Here is an 18493-nt window from a genome sequence, read left to right as displayed (position 1 = left end):
GTTGGATGCAGTCCTTGTGAGACCAGAACATGTAGAACAAAATATTAAAGGGAAACTTGGCAGGATTCCCCCCTCTGCTGGAGAAATTGTGCATTATGCTATTTCAAACTGTGGGAAAAGGTAATGATAAAGCACATGGATTTGTTTACAAGCTAGCGAACGGTTAGCATAAGTTTAGTAGAACTATGTGGATCTTGCAAGGTAAGGTTTCTTGTTTCTCACTTCTCTTTCCGGGACGGTAGTCTCAATGTTGCAAGGTTGGTTTTCCGCCTGGGGATGCTAGGCGCAGCGGGGAAAGTCACCATTTTCACCGGAACAGGTCATTTAACAAGACAGAACAATATAGAACAAAACTGAGAACAAAATATTAGGAATAATTGAGTACAAAATGTATTGGCCAGCTTCCCTCAGTGTCATTCCATGGTCCACTATTGTCATCGGTAATTAAGTGCGCTTGCAAAGCAGCACACTTATTGTTGTTCTTACGTTTTCTTATTATTAATATTATTAATTAAGTGTGCTTGCAAAGCAGCACACTTATTGTTCTTCTTAAGTTTTCTTATTATTATTATTCCTGTAAGCCCGATTTTGGGCCAGCTCCTGCTCCTAGACCTTTTGAGATATCACCACCGATCCAACTCTGGGACGTCCGGCCGGAACCGGTGTAGTGCGGAAATTGAAAATTATGTCACTGACCCTTGTCATTCTTCCGCCATATTGGATTGAATAGAAAGCGAAACTAAAGTTTCACAGGTCACAAATTTGGTCCGAACTTCACGAAACTTGACGTACAAATTTTATTTAACTACGTAAAATATCGGTTTCCATGTGTATGTGCTGGATGGTGTGCTTCCTTTATGAAAGTAAGTGTTTTATACAGTTAACGTTACAGACATAATGAGTCATGTTGTAGTGGTCCACATAAATGTGCCCCTTCTGTTATTAGAATGCTAAGCGGAGATTTTAACATCATTCATTTCTTGTGTGGCTAGAAGCTAGCTAGCTAGGTCATAGGGAGGAGATGTTGCTGTAACGTTATGAGATTTATGTTGCTTAGCGTAATGCCATGGTCATTTGATATGAGATGCTTGTACTCGTAACTTTGTCACTCGTAACTTTAGGACTCCTGTTTTTTTTTACTAAGAGTAATTCAGGAAGCATTTTAGCCCTAAAAGTAGCGCCTGAGTCTGTGACAGCTTAAGCGTGGACTCCTAAGACCGATTCACAAACAATGTTTTGTGGTGGCATTTCACGTCGCGATGTTTTGAAATGAGTCTAACAATCACGAGGGAACAATTTTGCATGGTAGGCATAACTTAGGGATGCAGTAACACCACCAACAACAACCAAAACTAGCCTACTCATTGTTTACATGTACATTAAATGTAACGTTTCATTGTGAATCAAATTAAAAGATTCTCCTCTTTGCAAACGTTGGCATAGGCATACTGTATGGTGACAGATTAATTTAATAATGTTGCTGCGTGAATCACGGTAAGCGCGAATGAAGTGGCCACTGTATGGAAGTAGGCTAAGTAAAATAGAGATGTTTAAAATAAGATAAAGTTAGGATATGCCCGATTGACAACGGCAGAGATAACTGGCCTTTGGCCATAGCAACCATCCATTTAGAACGACTGGCCTTCATAGCAACCAAGGATCTTAGCTGTGATTCATGTAGCTACAGTATGCATGCAATGTGATGCAAAGTATAGAAAGGTGATGAAATATACAGAGACAGGTCAAGAAATATAGTGCAATGTAGACAGTAGTATACAGTTGATTTACAGAAGGTGGTTTAGAGTAATATGAATTAAATATAAATATGTGCAGTGTATTAGCAGTTATCTCATACAATAAGTAGAACTAGATGTACCGCATATCGGTACAACATATGACCGCCGCTCAGTCCTGTACATCCATTCCGCGAAAATAAATCATATTAATGAATTTGTCTCCATCTTCTACTCCATCCCCCACTCTTGAAACTTTTGTGTATGCTTGTTTGGAATGTGTGTTTGCACACATTCCGCACACAAAGTAGCCTACTGGCGCTGCAAAGGTGAATAGATTTGTTTCTGGGCCAAAAAATGTGTAGCATTGTTATAAAACCTTTAAAATCTCTAAACAATCACAAGTAGGGCAGTTCATCACAGTCCATCCATTGCAACTGGACTGATGAAAGGTACACCTGTAGGCTACATTGTATTTGGGAAAAGCAGAAGGTAGCAGCATAATGTATTTAGTTATTTATTATTAAACAAAACAATCCCTGTCAGTTCCATGCAGTTTTCAACAGCTATCAAGAAGAGAGGTCATGTCATGGATTTTTGTGAATGTTTCTTCTTCTACATATGCATAAGTTTAGTCATCTAGTTCATATGATGTTCAGCTTTATTGTCAATGCACAAATTAAATACCAGTAGGCCTAGTCTAAAACAAAATGCCGTTTTACCCAGTGGTGCAAATAACTGACATGTCCAAAAGGGCCTTCATGAAATGCGTTGCGAGACTGTTCATACACATTTTAACGGGCAAAGTTGAAGAGCTACTGTCCGTTATTGTTTGTGCAAATAATATGCTGATTCATGTTCCCTTGCATTTTGCAACTATGAGGTCCATGGTTAGTCTGACCAAGCTCAATAGTCAGACCAAGCTCAATCTTTTGACGCAATCTTTTGATTTTCACCCAGCCTAGTCCATGGTAGGCGCCCGATAGAAATATTGTTTAATTTTGCGATTGAGATATCCACGCACTGGCGCCCCCCCTGCGACGTGTTCGCCCCCCGGTTTCAGAGCTATTCTAAATGCAAAAATGCATAGAGGGAGTTATGACAAAACCGTGACTGTTAATAAACTATAAGCTATATAAGGTATGCTAGGCCTATTGCACAACACAAATTGTCACTAGGCTATGCTGGCGACCCAAATAAAATCTCCTTTGGAACCATGGCTTACACCTTACAGTATCAAGCTGCCACCTCTTGGCGAAAAGTTAATAGTTTTGCATATCAGTAGTAGCCTAATACGTTTCACGTAGCTTAGTGAATCACGGAAAGGGCGAATGAAGTGGATACTTCTAAATGAAAGCACTTGATGGAACCCAACCCACTGTACAGTAGCTCAAGGTCTGTGGCTAAAGCAGCCATAATGAAAGCGTTTGGATACTTCACACACACGTGTTTTTTAATCGCATAGACAACTACCAAGCTGGAATCAAAGCACATCGACTCCCCTCTCACACCCTAAACACGCACTTCGATCAAACAAAAAGCGCCTCAGTCTCACGGTATAGCCATAGGCAAAACTGTATCTGACCGGTGTAACGTTGGTACTAAATCATCCATTGCAAAGAATGATTTTTGTAGCACGTGCAACAAATATGTGTAGGTACAGCCCTGCCCTGAATACATCTCAACGTGCGCTCTTAAACATCTGGTTTAAATGGAGATGTAGATCATCATGGGTGCGTTAATAAATCTACAGTTGACACAAATTATTCACTTTGACGAATTTATGCTCTTCCTTACTTGAATCACCTTTGAAAATAGAGGATTGAAGTAGCCTATATGGGTGTTTGGGAATGAACGTTGACTCAGATGCTTTTTGAGACTTTGAGCAGAAATGTCCCAGCCCGGTGTTTAGGATGCATCATAGACAGGTTATCTTTCAGGTAGCCTATATATTTTCCATTAAAAAACCATCACGTAGCGAACGTGTGGTGGCTAACTCACTTAGCTCCTGTTAGTAGCCTAGGTTATGGTCATAAGCAAATGAGATGACAGTCAAAAGATACAATTAGTGCTGTTATCAATTTGCTTGGTAGCCTATAAACGCATTTATGGTTTTCTACAAATACATCAATAATCAAATTGGCCTCCATCACTCAACCATGCTAACGGTAGCCTAACATTATTTTACCTACGTTCTGCTATTGATAGGATTAACGTAACCTACCTGCAGTAAAAAACAAGCATGTCCGATAAACATTCTCAGATTTATTTCGGCTTCAAGAGGAAATGGGAATTACATGTCATGCAGAAATCATCCTACCCTTAGACGTTCTCTGCGGTAAACTACTGTGTCTTGTCCTTGTAGGAAGCGTAGTGTCTTTCCAACCCACTTTAGATTAACTTCCAACAAAATTACGTCTCACTGCAACGATGCGCCATCTAGTGGACAAACGACTACGTGACGCCAATACTGGAAATGCAGCTAAATTATTATTATGATGAATATTTGGTTTTCCTTTAATCCTACTGAATTTGTAATTATGTATCGGCCATTCTGATTGCCGATACTGATGGTATACGTGCCTGTGTGTGTGTGTGCGTGTGTATATGTGTGCACCACCATCTACAGGACAATGAGTGTACAGTCAGTAAATGTACACATAACTTAATGTTTTAGACCCCCCCCATGGATGAAATTCTACGAAACTTGGCATACACCCAGAGAATGTCAGGTTAATCATACACATAAAATTTGGTGCAGTTCTGAACGTCTTAACTGAAGAGAGGGGCGATTAAAGCAGAATGATATTGCATTTTCATTTTTTACCGGGGGGGTGCAAATCACAAATGAGTGATTATGGGCTAGGTTGATGTGGGCCCTTGAGACCAACATACCATAAAAATTTCTTCATCCTCGGTGCCACGGTTCAGGTAGTTATTCAGGAAAAACTGCATTTTTTGGGTTTCGGGGGGCCCAGCGCGGAGGGGGAGTGGCCCCCGGGGACCAAACGAAATTTTTCCGTAAAAGTCTAGTGGGGCTACATACCCACCAAATTTCATGTGCCCCGGTGTTTCGGTGCCCTGGGTATCGTTGACCAAAATTTCAGGAAGTAGATGACGAAAAAAAAAAAAAAAAACTTCTGACAATCCCTATATGACCGCTTCGCGGCGGTCATAATAATGTATGCAGTAGTAACATTATAATAGTAGCAGGGCATGAAATTGGCACCCGCCCACACGCCAAATGCGGGTAACTTTTGTGATTGGCGGGTGAAACTGTCAATCTACCTGCCACGTTGGCGGGTAGCCAATAAGACAACACAACACTGAGCAAGGAGATGCACTGTCGGGATTGCCGTAGGAAATGTACTCTTTACTCCGCTACATTTTCAATTGCCTTTCGTTACGAGAACAAGTTTATTATTGGAGAAAGTATCTCAAGGGAGAAAAGAGCACCTCTCCCCTGGTACACAATGGCGTAGGAGAAAAGAAACAGGGCTTCAGAAAGCATTGCTACGTTTCCCCACGATTATAAAAGTAATGGCTGGCCTATGTAGCCTACTACACAGAAGTAGATGTTCTATATAGCTAACAACTCAGTTAACGCAATGACGTCCTGCCAGTTGCTGCATCTTCTGGTAAGGCTGCCAGAGTGCCAACGAGACTAGAGGTATGACATGACACGGAAACTTCCACATATATTCATTTCTGGCCAGCATCGTTCAACAATCACATTGGACAAGGAAAGTAGGCCTACAACTTAATTTACAAGCAAAGCAAATGCACTGGAAATCGAGCATACAAGTTAGAAAAAGCCTAGCATTCATTTATGTAGCCTCAATGTTGCAGGACATGACATGAGACGGTCGGCTGAGAAAACAGATAGCCTGCTCTGTCGCTCTGCCCGAGTGGATATGCCTAGGCTATTATAGCCTAAATATAGGTCTACCCATAATAAAGCCATTGTTTTTAGGTTACATTGTCTGTATGGTGAAGTTATAACCAGACTTCTAGCAATGCAAAGCAGAAGAATCAGCTGCAATCATGGGCGGATTATGCACTTTCGGGCCCCTGGGCCCAGATGTATTAGGGGCCCCCCACTAATTGTCGTATATGTGGGAGGGAGGGTTTGGGGGTCCTCCCCCAGAACATTTTTAATTAGGTCATCCTAGGCCCTACGTGTCTATTGGAAATTTGGACATGCGAAAAAAAGAAAAAAAAATCTGACTAAACCTATATGACCGCCGAAAAAGAAAAAAGTTTAGTCAGATTTTTTTATTTTTTTTTCCATGCAAAGGCTTGGGCTTCAGGGCCCCCTGACCCCTTGGGCCCCTGGGCCTGGGCCCGGTAGGCCCGTGCAGTAATCCATCCCTGGCTGCAATGTACTGGAAGACTGCTTTTCAATCCATAGCCACGTAATGCTTATTCTGGCTATGACAAAGTAGCCTATATTAAATAAAATATATTTGAATTGGGCTTTTAAAATATGTTTGACTATATGATTAACCTACAGAGGAGGAGAAAAGCAAATAGGCATAAAGGATACTTTTGTATCCCTTTAAAGGTCCATCAAAAATATAAAAATATAGGCCTACAAAAAGGTAACTTGTTATGCCTACTTGAGTAATTTATTAACAAAGTACTTTTTTACTTTTACTTGAGTACTGTAATGTGTATTCTGTACAAGTTCAAGAACCATTCTTATGCATTTTCTGAGTCGTTCACCTTTATTTTGGGCACAAAATAATTTTGGCTGGTAAAAAACCACCTGTGGCAGGTGGATTTCAAAATTCACCTGCCACAGTGGCTGGTGGCCAAAAAAGTTAACTTCAGGCCCTGAATAGTAGAAATAATAATATAGATATATGCAGCGTATTAACAGAATATAATAAAACAGAATAAATATGGATATTCAATATGACATATATAACATATATGTACATAACATACAGCTATGTGCAGTGTGGAAACAGTGTCATTGTAGTGCAGAAACAACATTATAAGAGTAGTAAGAATAAGTCTATGTGCAGGATGAATAGTATAAAGATCAGTAGAATAACTATGTATAAATGTAATTACAGTAGGCCTATGTACATTTGTAAATAAATAGAAAACTATGGGTGAGAGGGATACATTAATTTTATTTAATCGTAAAAGTAAATTGCATTCAATTAAATTGCAATTAAAAATCTTTCCAGTAGGCTTTAATGTCACGCAAAAAGTACAACCAAGGCTGAGCTTGATCAACTAGAACGTCTAAAGAACCAGAACTTGAGTGTAGTTTTTTGCTGGGTCCCAGGCCATGTTGGTCTGAGGGGAAATGAGAAAGCGGACAGTGCTGCTAAGCAAGCCCTCAATGAAGAAGTCACAGAATGTCAAATCCCTGCCCCAGACCTTAAACCTATACTGAACTCTTACATCTCAGATAAGTGGCAATCTGAATGGGATTAATGTACCAACAACAAGCAAGGAATGTGAATTTTGGCACATTTTCATGATCCACTGGGTCGTTATGGGCCACACAAAATACGGTGTTGCTAAAATTACTCCTATTGTGGCTATTAGAGACATGCGTTCATAAGTATCCAGCTACATTCAATGAGTTAAGTAAAATACATTCACACACAAAAAAAAACCCATCACTAATGTTGTGAACATACCTTTATTCTGAGATACATCAATAGGCTCTCAAAACAATCCCAAACAGACATAAGGTCTTTATAGAGCAAATCCATATAGATTATTTGTCAAATAAACCAGTAAAACAGAATTAGGGGATGGAATATATAACATTCACACTCATAGCTCATATTTCTAAAATAAATCAGTGAAAAAGTATCCTGACAAACAAGCAGCATTTTAATGCCTTAGTCATATTTCATAATTTCAAATTTTTCTCTAGGTTACCTGATAGCCCAGTTTGAGAAAGACGTGTGACATTATTTATTTTTGCAGCCAATAACAGCTGTTGTTTTATTTTATTCATTAGATTTTAGTCATAGAAGCTAAATTCGAAGGCAGGCCACAGGTAAAAGCCAACGAACCGCATTCACCCCGCAAGGCAATAGTTGAATAGAGCTTTTGAGGTATTGCCACTGCTCCAACACTGAAAGGCACTGTTAGAATGCTTGGATCAAGCCAGGTTCAGCATAGCGTATGTCACTGTCTGCTCACGTTGGTGACCGGACCAGGGCAAGCACACTTTCGCAGTTCCCGCCGGAAATGCAGTCTAGTTATTATTATTCCCGTCTCCCTAATTTTTTGTCAGCTCTAGCGCCTAGGCCCTTTGAGACAGAGACACCGTTCCAACTTTACTCGACTACCTCGTACGTAACGTTAGGTTTTCCGTAAGAAGAATGTTTAGCATGTCCGGTTGAAGGGAAGCTAATGCACTGAAGGGAGATAACTTTATTGTTTGGATAAGAAGCGTAGAAGCTAGTCCAGCCAGCACGGAAACTCGTGAACAAAGCTATGTAGCCTACAATAGCATTGTATGTTAAGGTAAAGCATAGAGGCAAGTAAACCTAATGAAAAACAGTAGTTTTACCGTTAGGTAGTCGATAATCATTTCAGAGGTTTTCGATGGATTGACCGTAGGTCAGAAAAGTGGAAAGAAGATTAGCTTCAAGGCTATAACTTTTTTGTTTTGTTTTACCATGACTGTTTTTGAAGATGATCATGTGTGGTAGTTTCAACATTAACACGACTTGATATCACTTGTGAGGATGATATTAATAATAATACATAAATAAATGTTTAACTTTGATGACTTTGAAGGCGAAGGAAGTGTGAGAAGAATTTCTGTGTATCTATCACATATATCACTATATGAGCAGAGCCCGTCTACGGAGAGCCTGGCCACTCTGTATTAAGTCCCATTGTACCGAATTTTGGTTGCAGTTCCACCAGATTTCCACTGGGGGCGATCGCCATGAGTGCAGAATGAATGGGAGTCAATGGAGCTAGACGGCTAAATTTGTCCCTTTTTACCTGATTGTCGTTGACAAATCTCAGAATTGATTGTAGTTTATATAACTTCAACATGGGTTATAGGTCAAAAGTTGAATGAACGAGTACTTATGTCCTTTTGATTTCTTACAGTTTGGGTCGTTGTTGCCCATAACACACTAGCATTGTGCTAATGAGTGACGTCATTGACACGTTTGAAAGGCTTTTTAGAACAATTAAGTGACTTTAAAAAATATAATACTCCACCAAGTGTATTTTCTTTGCCTCCCCTTTCGAATACAATATTCAAATTACTTTAAAAAAATTATATCCCGAGAAAAGTGGATTTTGAGGGGTACAGCTCCATAGACCTCCATGCATTCTGCACTCCTGGATGAGCGCCCTCATGTGGAACCACAGAAGGAACTACAACCAGTTCAGAAACTGGAAGTTTTCCGAGAGTGGCAGTTCTCCCCTTATTAAACATTCTCTGATATGAGTTACAAGATTCAGTTCGATGGCTAACGTCACGAAGTTAAGTGCGAGTCTGCGCAGTACTGGGGGGACCAACTGAAAAAAAGACTCGGTCAAAGATGGTTGATTACGAAGATACTTCATGAGAGGCCATTTCCTGTCCCTGGAAATTTATGCAAATAGGGTAGCAGTACACGACCCCGCACATTTATGCAGTGATCGGGCTCTCTTTTTAACATTGAGGTCTATGGCAGAATCCAAGAATTTCCCAGAATTTGTCAAAGCCTTATTTTTCGGAGCAATGGATGCACATTTCGGACACGGTATCATGATCTCCAAACCCTCCTCCCTATTTCAGTAGAATGTCGTGATAGTAGGACCCTCCAGTCGGGAGAAAATCAACATTAATGAAGGTGTACACCAAGTTTATTTTGTACTCCGGCTTGGTCATATTTCATAATTTCAATTCCTCTGTAGGTTACCTGATAGCCCAGTTTGAGAGGCGCAAGACGCGTGACATTATTTATTTTTGCAGCCAATCACTGCTGTCATTTTATTTTATTGATTTGATCTCAGTCATAGAAGCTAAATTCGAAGGCAGGCCCAAAGGTAAAATCCAACGAACCGCATTCACCAGGCAATAGTTGAATAGAGCTTTTGAGGTATTGCCACTGCTCCAACACTGAAAGGCACTGTTAGAATGCTTGGATCAAGCCAGGTTCAGCATAGCGTATGTCACTGTCTGCTCACGTTGGTGACCGGACCAGGGCAATCACACTTTCGCAGTTCCCGCCGGAAATGCAGTCTAGTTTCTGCTGCAGCAGGTTGTGCGCAACAGAGTAGACATAAAACAGTCTGAGGAGTTGCAGCTTTATTCAGTTACCCGCAGTTGAAACTAAACCTAAGTTTCCCTCACAAACTCTGATTTGGTCTCTATACTGTAGCTTATTCCAAGCTGAGCCGTTTATGAGCGTTTAGTCCTAAATGGAAACGATTCAAACTCCACTCACTCGCAATTCACTGACGTCAGGTTCACTTAAAGGAGCCACACTTTAGGGCTAGGCTACTGTTATGTTGTTGACTGCCGTACTATTGAGGACTATTATGAGTTCTGTCCATCATTTGGTGGTAGGTAAAATTACTGCAATAAAATTATGCTTATTAAATGCTTTCCCCAAATCACTTTTCACATTTTTTTTTCAAGAGTAATATTATTGGTTATCGTATCGGTATCGGCCACAACAAACCAATAAATATCGGTTATCGTTATTGGCCCTAAAATTCCATATCGGTGCATCTCTAATGTTTACATGTCTCTATTCATTCCATACATCAAGATATTTACATCCATCTTTACATCTTTTCTAGTAGGTAAAGCAACTTCCTGACTATGAACATGCCAAGTTTCAAAGCTCTCAGAGCTTGTGTGATTGATCTGCACTAATTTATATGCCTGAACTCCAATACGGACAGGCTATATTTTAGTCCTTTTTTGGTTTTGGGGTGTATAACAATATCTGTTAATTTAACAATCTTAGCAGTAAAATATTTTTAGCCAAGAATCCATTTCATATATGGGAGACCTTAGAGATGAGGAAAAACATTGTTGGGTTTAGTTTTACCTCCGGTAGGGGTATCTAAAAACTAAAGCCCTTTCTGACCATTTGTCACTAGCCTATTAGCTTAAAATCGTGAGAATCAAGCAACGGGCCGTCACGGCCTTAAAGTGACAGGCACTCAATTCGACCTTAACTCGATCTCGAATTCGATCTTAACTTATGCACAGCACTGTACATTCTAAATAGTAATAGTTTGTACAGTGGCCTGTGATTAAGCTTTATTTTTTGTAATTAATTGTAAATAATAATTTTCTGTTGTGTGTGTGTTGTGCCATTTCATTTTTGTTTCATTTCAATTTCTAATAATAATGTTAGTAATAATTACTAATAATGTAAATGAAAAAGGTGAAAGAAAAACATGAATAATCCTGTTCAAGTACTACAATAATCATGCTTTGTAAATGCTTGTGTTGATGGTTATGTCATAATTTGTAACTTTTTTTGGGGGGTGGGGGGGGGGGGGGTGGCTTCCTACGATCAACAGTACCGCTGCTGGAAAAAATTCTAGGGGAAACACTGTTGATATTGCCATTTTCTTACAATATAATGTCATCTGATGCATTCAGTAAAGGGATTGCTTGACAATGTTATTGGTTGTCTTTTATTATTTTTCATATTTATTTTATTGTTATTTTATGAAACCTTTCACTAATTAACCTTAAACTGGCTCTGTCCATGTAGTGCCTTTGATCACACCTTTATGCTCACTGCTTGTGCAAAAGTGCACATTTCCTCCCTTTCTGGCCAAAAGATATCCATATCGACATAACCAGGGTATTACTTATTTGCAATTTGTATCCTTTCATGGAAGACTCTCAGCTTTCATCTCTTTTCATGAACTCACTATTCTCCAGAACCTTAAGTCATTGGAGAGGGATAAAACGGTTCCTGACGAGGAGCCAACCAAGATCTTCTCAAAGCCGGTAGTGTGGGCATGCCAAATATGCCAAACAAATAAACAGGTTTCTTATAGTTTTTTGTCTTGAATATAATGTACTGCCTTATGTGCTGCTTCCAGATTGACAGTCTTCCTAATAGCCCTCAGACCAACAGTGAACTTCCTGTGAAATCTTTGGATACTTCCTCCTCGATATCAGCAGCACCTCCTACCTGCACCAATCCAGACTTTGATTATTGTAGTAAAGGTTTGTTTTACTCATATGCTTTTCATTGACTACATACCATTTTCCACTAACCCTGCTCAGTGCCGGTTCAGACCTCCATGGGGCCCTAGGCAAAATCCTGCTAAGGGCCCTCCTATCTGAAAATGTAACCTTTTTTTAAAACACCTCAGTGCTCCCAATACAATCATCCCACCCCATTTTAAATATCTACGGAAGTTACCAAATATAGTGTTTTTCCCCAAACCTTCACAGCTATAAATGGCCAGTTTTAGGGTCTGGGCTGTTTGCTTTTGATGCTTTCTGTACATATCCCCTTACAAAAAATAAACTGCAGTTTTTTTTTAAGTACAGTTCAGTTTTCATATCCAAAATACTGCATTTCTGTAGTAAATTAAAGTACTGTGCAGTTTTTTTGTGTCCAAAATACTGCATTCCCTGCATAAGAACTGTAAATATTTCCAAAAAACTGCGGGGTTTGGTACTCAGAAATCTGCAGTTGACACTGTTCCCGCTGTTCATTCTCGTGAAGTTTTTTCCATTTTTCATGCCCTGAATGGTAATTCGGTTTCATGTTCATCTTCCTACTGTATGAGGCACTGTCGCTATAACTGTACACATGTCTGTCACTAGCTTGACTCAAGGGGAGACGGGGGAGGGGGAGGCCCTGACCCTGCTTAATTTTTCTTTTCTTTTATTAATCACATAATGCCATCATCTAAAGCAACATAATACCCACCCAACACACAATAATTGTGTCATATTTTGATTATTAAGATATTGGGGCAATTCCACGCAAAACTGTCACGTCCATAACGGCAAAAAAATACCATGGCATTGCGCGGAATTGCCCATTGATAGTTGGCTATTTAAAAGTATGTTATCCCTTGAATTGAATAACAACAGTAACATAAACCAAAGCAGGGACAGAAGCATTGTCTCACAAAAGTATTCAACCTCAAAGTTATCACTAATTTCTGAACTACAAAACATATAAACATATTGTCATGCTTGCTGCAGTAGAGGACGGTGCTACAAGCCGGGCTTCAAGTTCTCAGAGACTGTAGGCTACTGGAATTCAGGCTGGGGCTATACTGTAACGATTGATGAGACACACGTTTGTACAATGAACAGTTTATTAGCAGAAGCGGGGATCACACATACTCTTATGACGCCATTACAAAGAACACACAAGGGTACTAAAACATGCACGAAACACAAACAGGGTAGTCACATAAAACACACAGGGATAAACACATGACATACAACCAAGGAAAGACTACACATACTAACACACATGACAAGGTAAACGCAATTACACCTACAAAAACCGACATTACACAATCTAACATTCACACACATTGCATTCTGGGAGGATAGCACTCAGTCCGGAAGACACAGACGTTACAATACAAAGGCTTTGAAAGTTCTGATTACTTTAAGCACCTACATTTTCAAGTGCTTCAACTGAAAAATAATGTTCTGGTTAGGATAAACCCAGGAGGAGAAGGAGAATATATATATATATATATATATATATATATATATATATATATTGAATATATATATATATATATAGAGAGAGAGAGAGAGAGAGAGAGAGAGAGAGAGAGGCGGGGGGCACCTAACACCTAACATGCTGGCTACACCAGGTGCACAACTGGATTATTCCGTGAGGGTAAAAATGATTTCCGAGAGACTTTTTCTTTGTGCCACTTTCACATCTGGTGTTGCCACTTCCATTGTTGCGTCATACACTATACAAATGGAGTGCATTTAATAAAAATATATAATAATAAAATGTATTTATACAAACCTTTTAAGCATAGAGCACAATGTGTTTTACAGACAAAGGATAAAGGATAAGTTCATGTGCACAACTGCTCCGTGTGCTTACTTACTACTACTTACAATACAACACATATATATAGCGCTTTTTCTATGCACAGAGTTCAACCCAAAGCGCCCCACACACAAAACATAAAAAAACAAAAATCCATAGTGAAATCAAACAAAAACAAGATGCCGGACGGAGTGGCGTGACTTGCCAGCGTACCTCTAACTTAGCACAGACATCAAGACAAACAAAAAACAAATTAACAAATAATAAAAATGAATGTGTTCAATTAGTTATTGGTTGAATTAAAGCGGCTGAAGAATGTCCATAGGCAATGATAACTGTGAAACAGCGCACCGCATGATGACTTTGAACCAAAAAATAGATGGAAGATGAATCTCAACAGAGCTAGGGATATGGCTCTATCCAAGCTCTTCACTTCAGCCCAATGGAGTAATGTTAACATTAACGTTCACTTAACGTTACAGGTATCAGCGAACCAATAGTCAGAAAAACACAAAGACTAACACAAAAACAATCGGAAATAACATTTATATACAATGACTAAGTCTAACTAGACAAGTAAAAACAAAAATCTTAACAAAACATGAACTTAACAAAAAATATAAAAAATCAAACAAAAACATGAAGCCAGATGGAGTGCCATGACTCGCCTAAGTACCCGTAACCTAGCAACATTATACCATATACATTATACGTTACGTGCCTGGTGTAGCCTGTCTGTTACAAGTTGAACATTTGTCACAACCAGTCTGATTGCCCTCATAGATATAATACTGACTAAATGTTGTCCACACTGCCGCCATCTTGGCGCGGGGATCTAAAGCTCTAAACTAGTTCTCCCTTGTTCTCAGTGTTACCTATTTAGTGACTTTTGGCCATCCCCAGCGACAGAAAATCTTATCTAATGACTAGCAATAAATTTGGTGACTTTGATCAATTTGATGGCAAACTCCGTTCCGTTGAAATGTCAGAAAATGACCCTTCATATGACTTTTTTGCTTGTGAATTAAGCTACTTCCAGTTTTCCCAAAGCCCCTTGATTATAAAAGTAATGACTGGCCTGTGGAGTATTAGATCATGTTATTGCACGGAAGTAGATATTCTATAGATCTAACAGCTCAGCTGCAGCAACTTTTGGTGAGATTACAACCAGAGTCAACGAGACGAGAGGTAGGTTATGTACTGTAGCCTCAATCAGAGCCCATCTACAGGGTGCTTGTTCATTCCCATTTTATCGAAACTGGTTGCAGTTCAACCATATTTCCCATAGGGGTGGTCACGAGCTAGCACAGAATAAATGGGAGTCTACAGGGCTAGACGGCTCCAACAGTATACTGTGTTTTAAAGAGTGCCCTACAGCTATGATGAATTAAAAGCGCTGTGTTACACAAGTGCTATACAACCATTTAAATAATACACTTCTCTCTCTTTTCTCATAGATCCTGCCATAAGTCCCATCTTGCCCGGGCAGGAGACTGTCATTGAGATTTCTAAAGGTCGCTCTGGACTTGGTCTCAGCATTGTTGGTGGCAAAGACACCCAGCTGGTAAAGGCATCACACAGCCTCACAACGTCACCATAGAATACAATAAAGCCATCCAAGAATCACACACCTGCATCATATCAACACACTTAATCCAATCCACACCTGGAAGTGAAAAAAGGGAATGCCACCTTAAAACTTTCTGATTCAAAGTAGTCACAGTCATCCAAACAATGCAAGCCTAACGTTAAATATTTTAGGAAAACAGCTTGCTTATCATTGCTGAATGGCTAACATTATACAGGATTATTGCATTAGAAGAAATTATTCTGTTTATAATGTACAATGAAGACATTTGTAATTTGTTGAATTGACTTTGGTTGGATATGATGAAACTACATTTATATGACTCAGGAGAGGCTGAATGCTTTTGCTATGCTATTAAAAAAACAGTCAACGAGGCAACAAGTGCTGTTTGAAACCGATAAACTCTCTTTTCCTGACTTCTAAGATCTTAGAACTACCCCCATAACGGTCGTTTTTGAAGGCAGCAGCGGTGTATCTTCTATGCTGCCTATTATCCACAAATCTGTGCGACAATGTCTGAAACAGCTGTGTAAATTAAATGAAGATGGTGGATGACATCCGTATCGGCTGCTGATTGTGTTGAAATGTCATTTGTGTGACATTTCTTTGCTTAGATTGGTAAAAATCTAGCGATAAATAAACACTGTACTATGATTATACAGTACCATTGTTGTAACCATTGATAGCATCTGATCCGTCTGTCAGACAACATTATACCGTTCACAACAAAAATAATAAAGTAAAAATTTAAGTAAAAATTTTTTTTTTTTAAATTGTGTAAGTAAAAAAAACGTATCCGGCTACTAGGTCTGTAATGATACTGTATGCATATAAAATCCGATAGCATCCATCGTCTTTGTTTTCAAGTAGCAGGGAATTCACGCGGAACACTTGCATTGCAACTCTGCTGTCATTATGTTGAGCCCGTCCACTGACTATACACGATGTGATTGGCATGACTTGAGTTTGGTTTTTCCAGCTCGCAAGCCAACGGAGAGTTGCTACACTACCCTGACTGCAAATTACATTTGCTGCTGCTAGGGTGCATCTAGATCTCTAGGCTACTAGGATGAAGCCCCGGATGATGTACCTCCACACTATGGTGTGGGAGTCTGCATCGGAGAGCTCCTTCCTCCCTGGCATGCAGCGTTCAGCACCGAGGCAGGCGTACTCTGTGGTGCACGATGCTGTAGCAAAGCAGACACAGACACAAACACCCACATAGGCCCACACACATGGCTTTACAAACACATACACACACATATATTGGGTATAGTATATACACACAGAGGTATGGTAGTTACGGATGATAACACAAAATGAAAACAGACAGAATTATTTATGCATTTACTTTAAAGGGGAACTGCTATTTTTTTAGCTTAATTTACCTGAACTTAACAGCTATGGGGCTGTATTTTGCACCCTGGCGCATAAACAATGCGCCCAGGGGTGTGGTAATTAACAACCTAGGGAGTGGCCTGGCGCATTGTATAAAAATCGCTATTGTACACCTGGTCAGAAGTCTATGGCGAGTTGTTTATATGCTTTTTTAAGAGCGCATTGTCAACAGTCATATTGGCGGGTGCACAACGCACCATCCTTCTATCATCCATGCACGCACACCAGCACACGTCCATGCAAAACATTACAAATTGCACGATTACAATTGGAAACATAATTAGAATAAAGATATTACGAAATATTGTACATCTCATGATGAGTAGTTATTCACCGTATTTGGGGCAGCCGTTAGCCTACTGGTTAGCACTTCGGACCTGTAACCGGAGGGTTGCCGGTTCGAACCCCCACCAGTAGGCACGGCTGAAGTGCCCTTGAGCAAGGCACCTAATCCCTCACTGCTCCTCGAGCGCCGCTGTTGATGCAGGCAGCTCACTGCGCCGGGATTAGTGTGTGCTTCACCTCACTGTGTGTACACTGTGTGCTGTGTCTGTTTCACTAATTTACGGATTGGGAAAAATTAAGAGACCAAATTTCCCTCACGGGATATACTATACTACTATACCATCATTTGCAAATTGGTAATGACGGTTAAAAGGGATTAGGGAAGAGGCGAGAGACGCATATGGAGCACAGCTGAAGACGATGCACTGTCAATGTTTTTTTATTCAGTCATTTGAGCAATATAGGGTAGATGTTGCTTTTTCCAGCCTATGTTTACGATGGTAACCCATTGTCAGTCAATAGTGAAAGTAACTGCATATAACTGTCTTGTCTTTGACTGACACCATGGTGAAGTTAGTTTCACTTTGCTAATGAGTTCAAATAATAGAGGAGTGCAAATGTGTGAAGGCTACAGTATGCTAGGTTTTAGTAAAGTATGGTTTAGTGGAATGACTATTCCATACGGTCTCGCAAGCAGCCTCCTTTAAATGCGCTGTTGAATGTCAAAATACCGATGCATTTATTTGACGCGCTTTGTCAGATGTCATTCTCATTGGTTTAAATGATCTTACGCCCCAAACACACCAATGACTGATTAAAAAAACCTAGGAACACCTTGTTGCGCAATGCCCTCGACGAAAACCCTCCCAATGTGGACTGGACATCCTACTAAATTTGAATAAGCTTTTGACGAGTGACGATGCGCTTTTGACTGTCATGATAGGGCCCTTGGAGTCATTGGAATGGTTATATGACTTTTTCTGGGGTGAATGGTGGCCATCTTGTTTTCTCCTAGCGTCTGTGAGCGGAAAAAAACAGCCTTGCAACTTTGGGCCGGCTGGCTGGCGGCCTCAGAGTCAGAAAGTCTCGGCTAGAACAAGGTAGCGGTGGAGTTTCCCAGACATTTGTCATGGCAAAGCCAGCAAAAAGAAGCAGAAAGCACGCACACCGTTGTCGAAGGAATAGGGAAAGAGGAAATGTCAGACTGACCGAGCGAGAAGTGTCGTAAAATATATACTCTGAAGCTGTAGAGGGAGCTCTGCAGAGAAAACTGTGAGCAAAAAACGAAGTCCATGTTACAGTGTCAGAAACCTAGAAATAAGTGCTTCCAATGCCTAAAACACGTGAAATTTAGCACACACATTAGATGTGTGCATTTGACACAGACACCACATGCGAGTACATTGTTGGATGATGAAATGTGGAATTGCGGAACCTTAGGTGCTCGGGCCTGTCATTGCCGCTTGCGGCTATATTATTTTATT

The 18493-nt window shown here is 40.0% G+C and overlaps 1 protein-coding gene across 2 annotated transcripts in view; it reads left to right on the top strand.

The window, feature by feature from the left end:
- The first annotated feature begins 739 nt into the window (after positions 1–739).
- The window catches only part of LOC143116604 (multiple PDZ domain protein-like), a 66489-nt gene continuing 48735 nt past the window's right edge, over positions 740–18493 (top strand). Inside the window, exons 1-4 of one of the 2 annotated variants that reach the window (XM_076277798.1) lie at positions 740–863; positions 11629–11697; positions 11793–11919; positions 15196–15302. In XM_076277798.1, coding sequence (XP_076133913.1) covers positions 858–863; positions 11629–11697; positions 11793–11919; positions 15196–15302 — 309 coding nt within the window. In that variant the 5' untranslated portion in view covers positions 740–857. The remainder of the gene's footprint in view (positions 864–11628; positions 11698–11792; positions 11920–15195; positions 15303–18493) is intronic. The other variant, XM_076277799.1, reaches the window with a different exon arrangement.

The sequence above is a fragment of the Alosa pseudoharengus genome, unplaced genomic scaffold (genome assembly GCF_046254945.1).
Source record: "Alosa pseudoharengus isolate Yale_2024_CS ecotype anadromous, Long Island Sound unplaced genomic scaffold, YU_APseudo_1.1 YU_APseudo_1.1_scf_11, whole genome shotgun sequence".
In the NCBI taxonomy this organism is placed as follows: domain Eukaryota; kingdom Metazoa; phylum Chordata; class Actinopteri; order Clupeiformes; family Clupeidae; genus Alosa; species Alosa pseudoharengus.
This window is presented reverse-complemented; position numbering and strand designations above follow the sequence as displayed.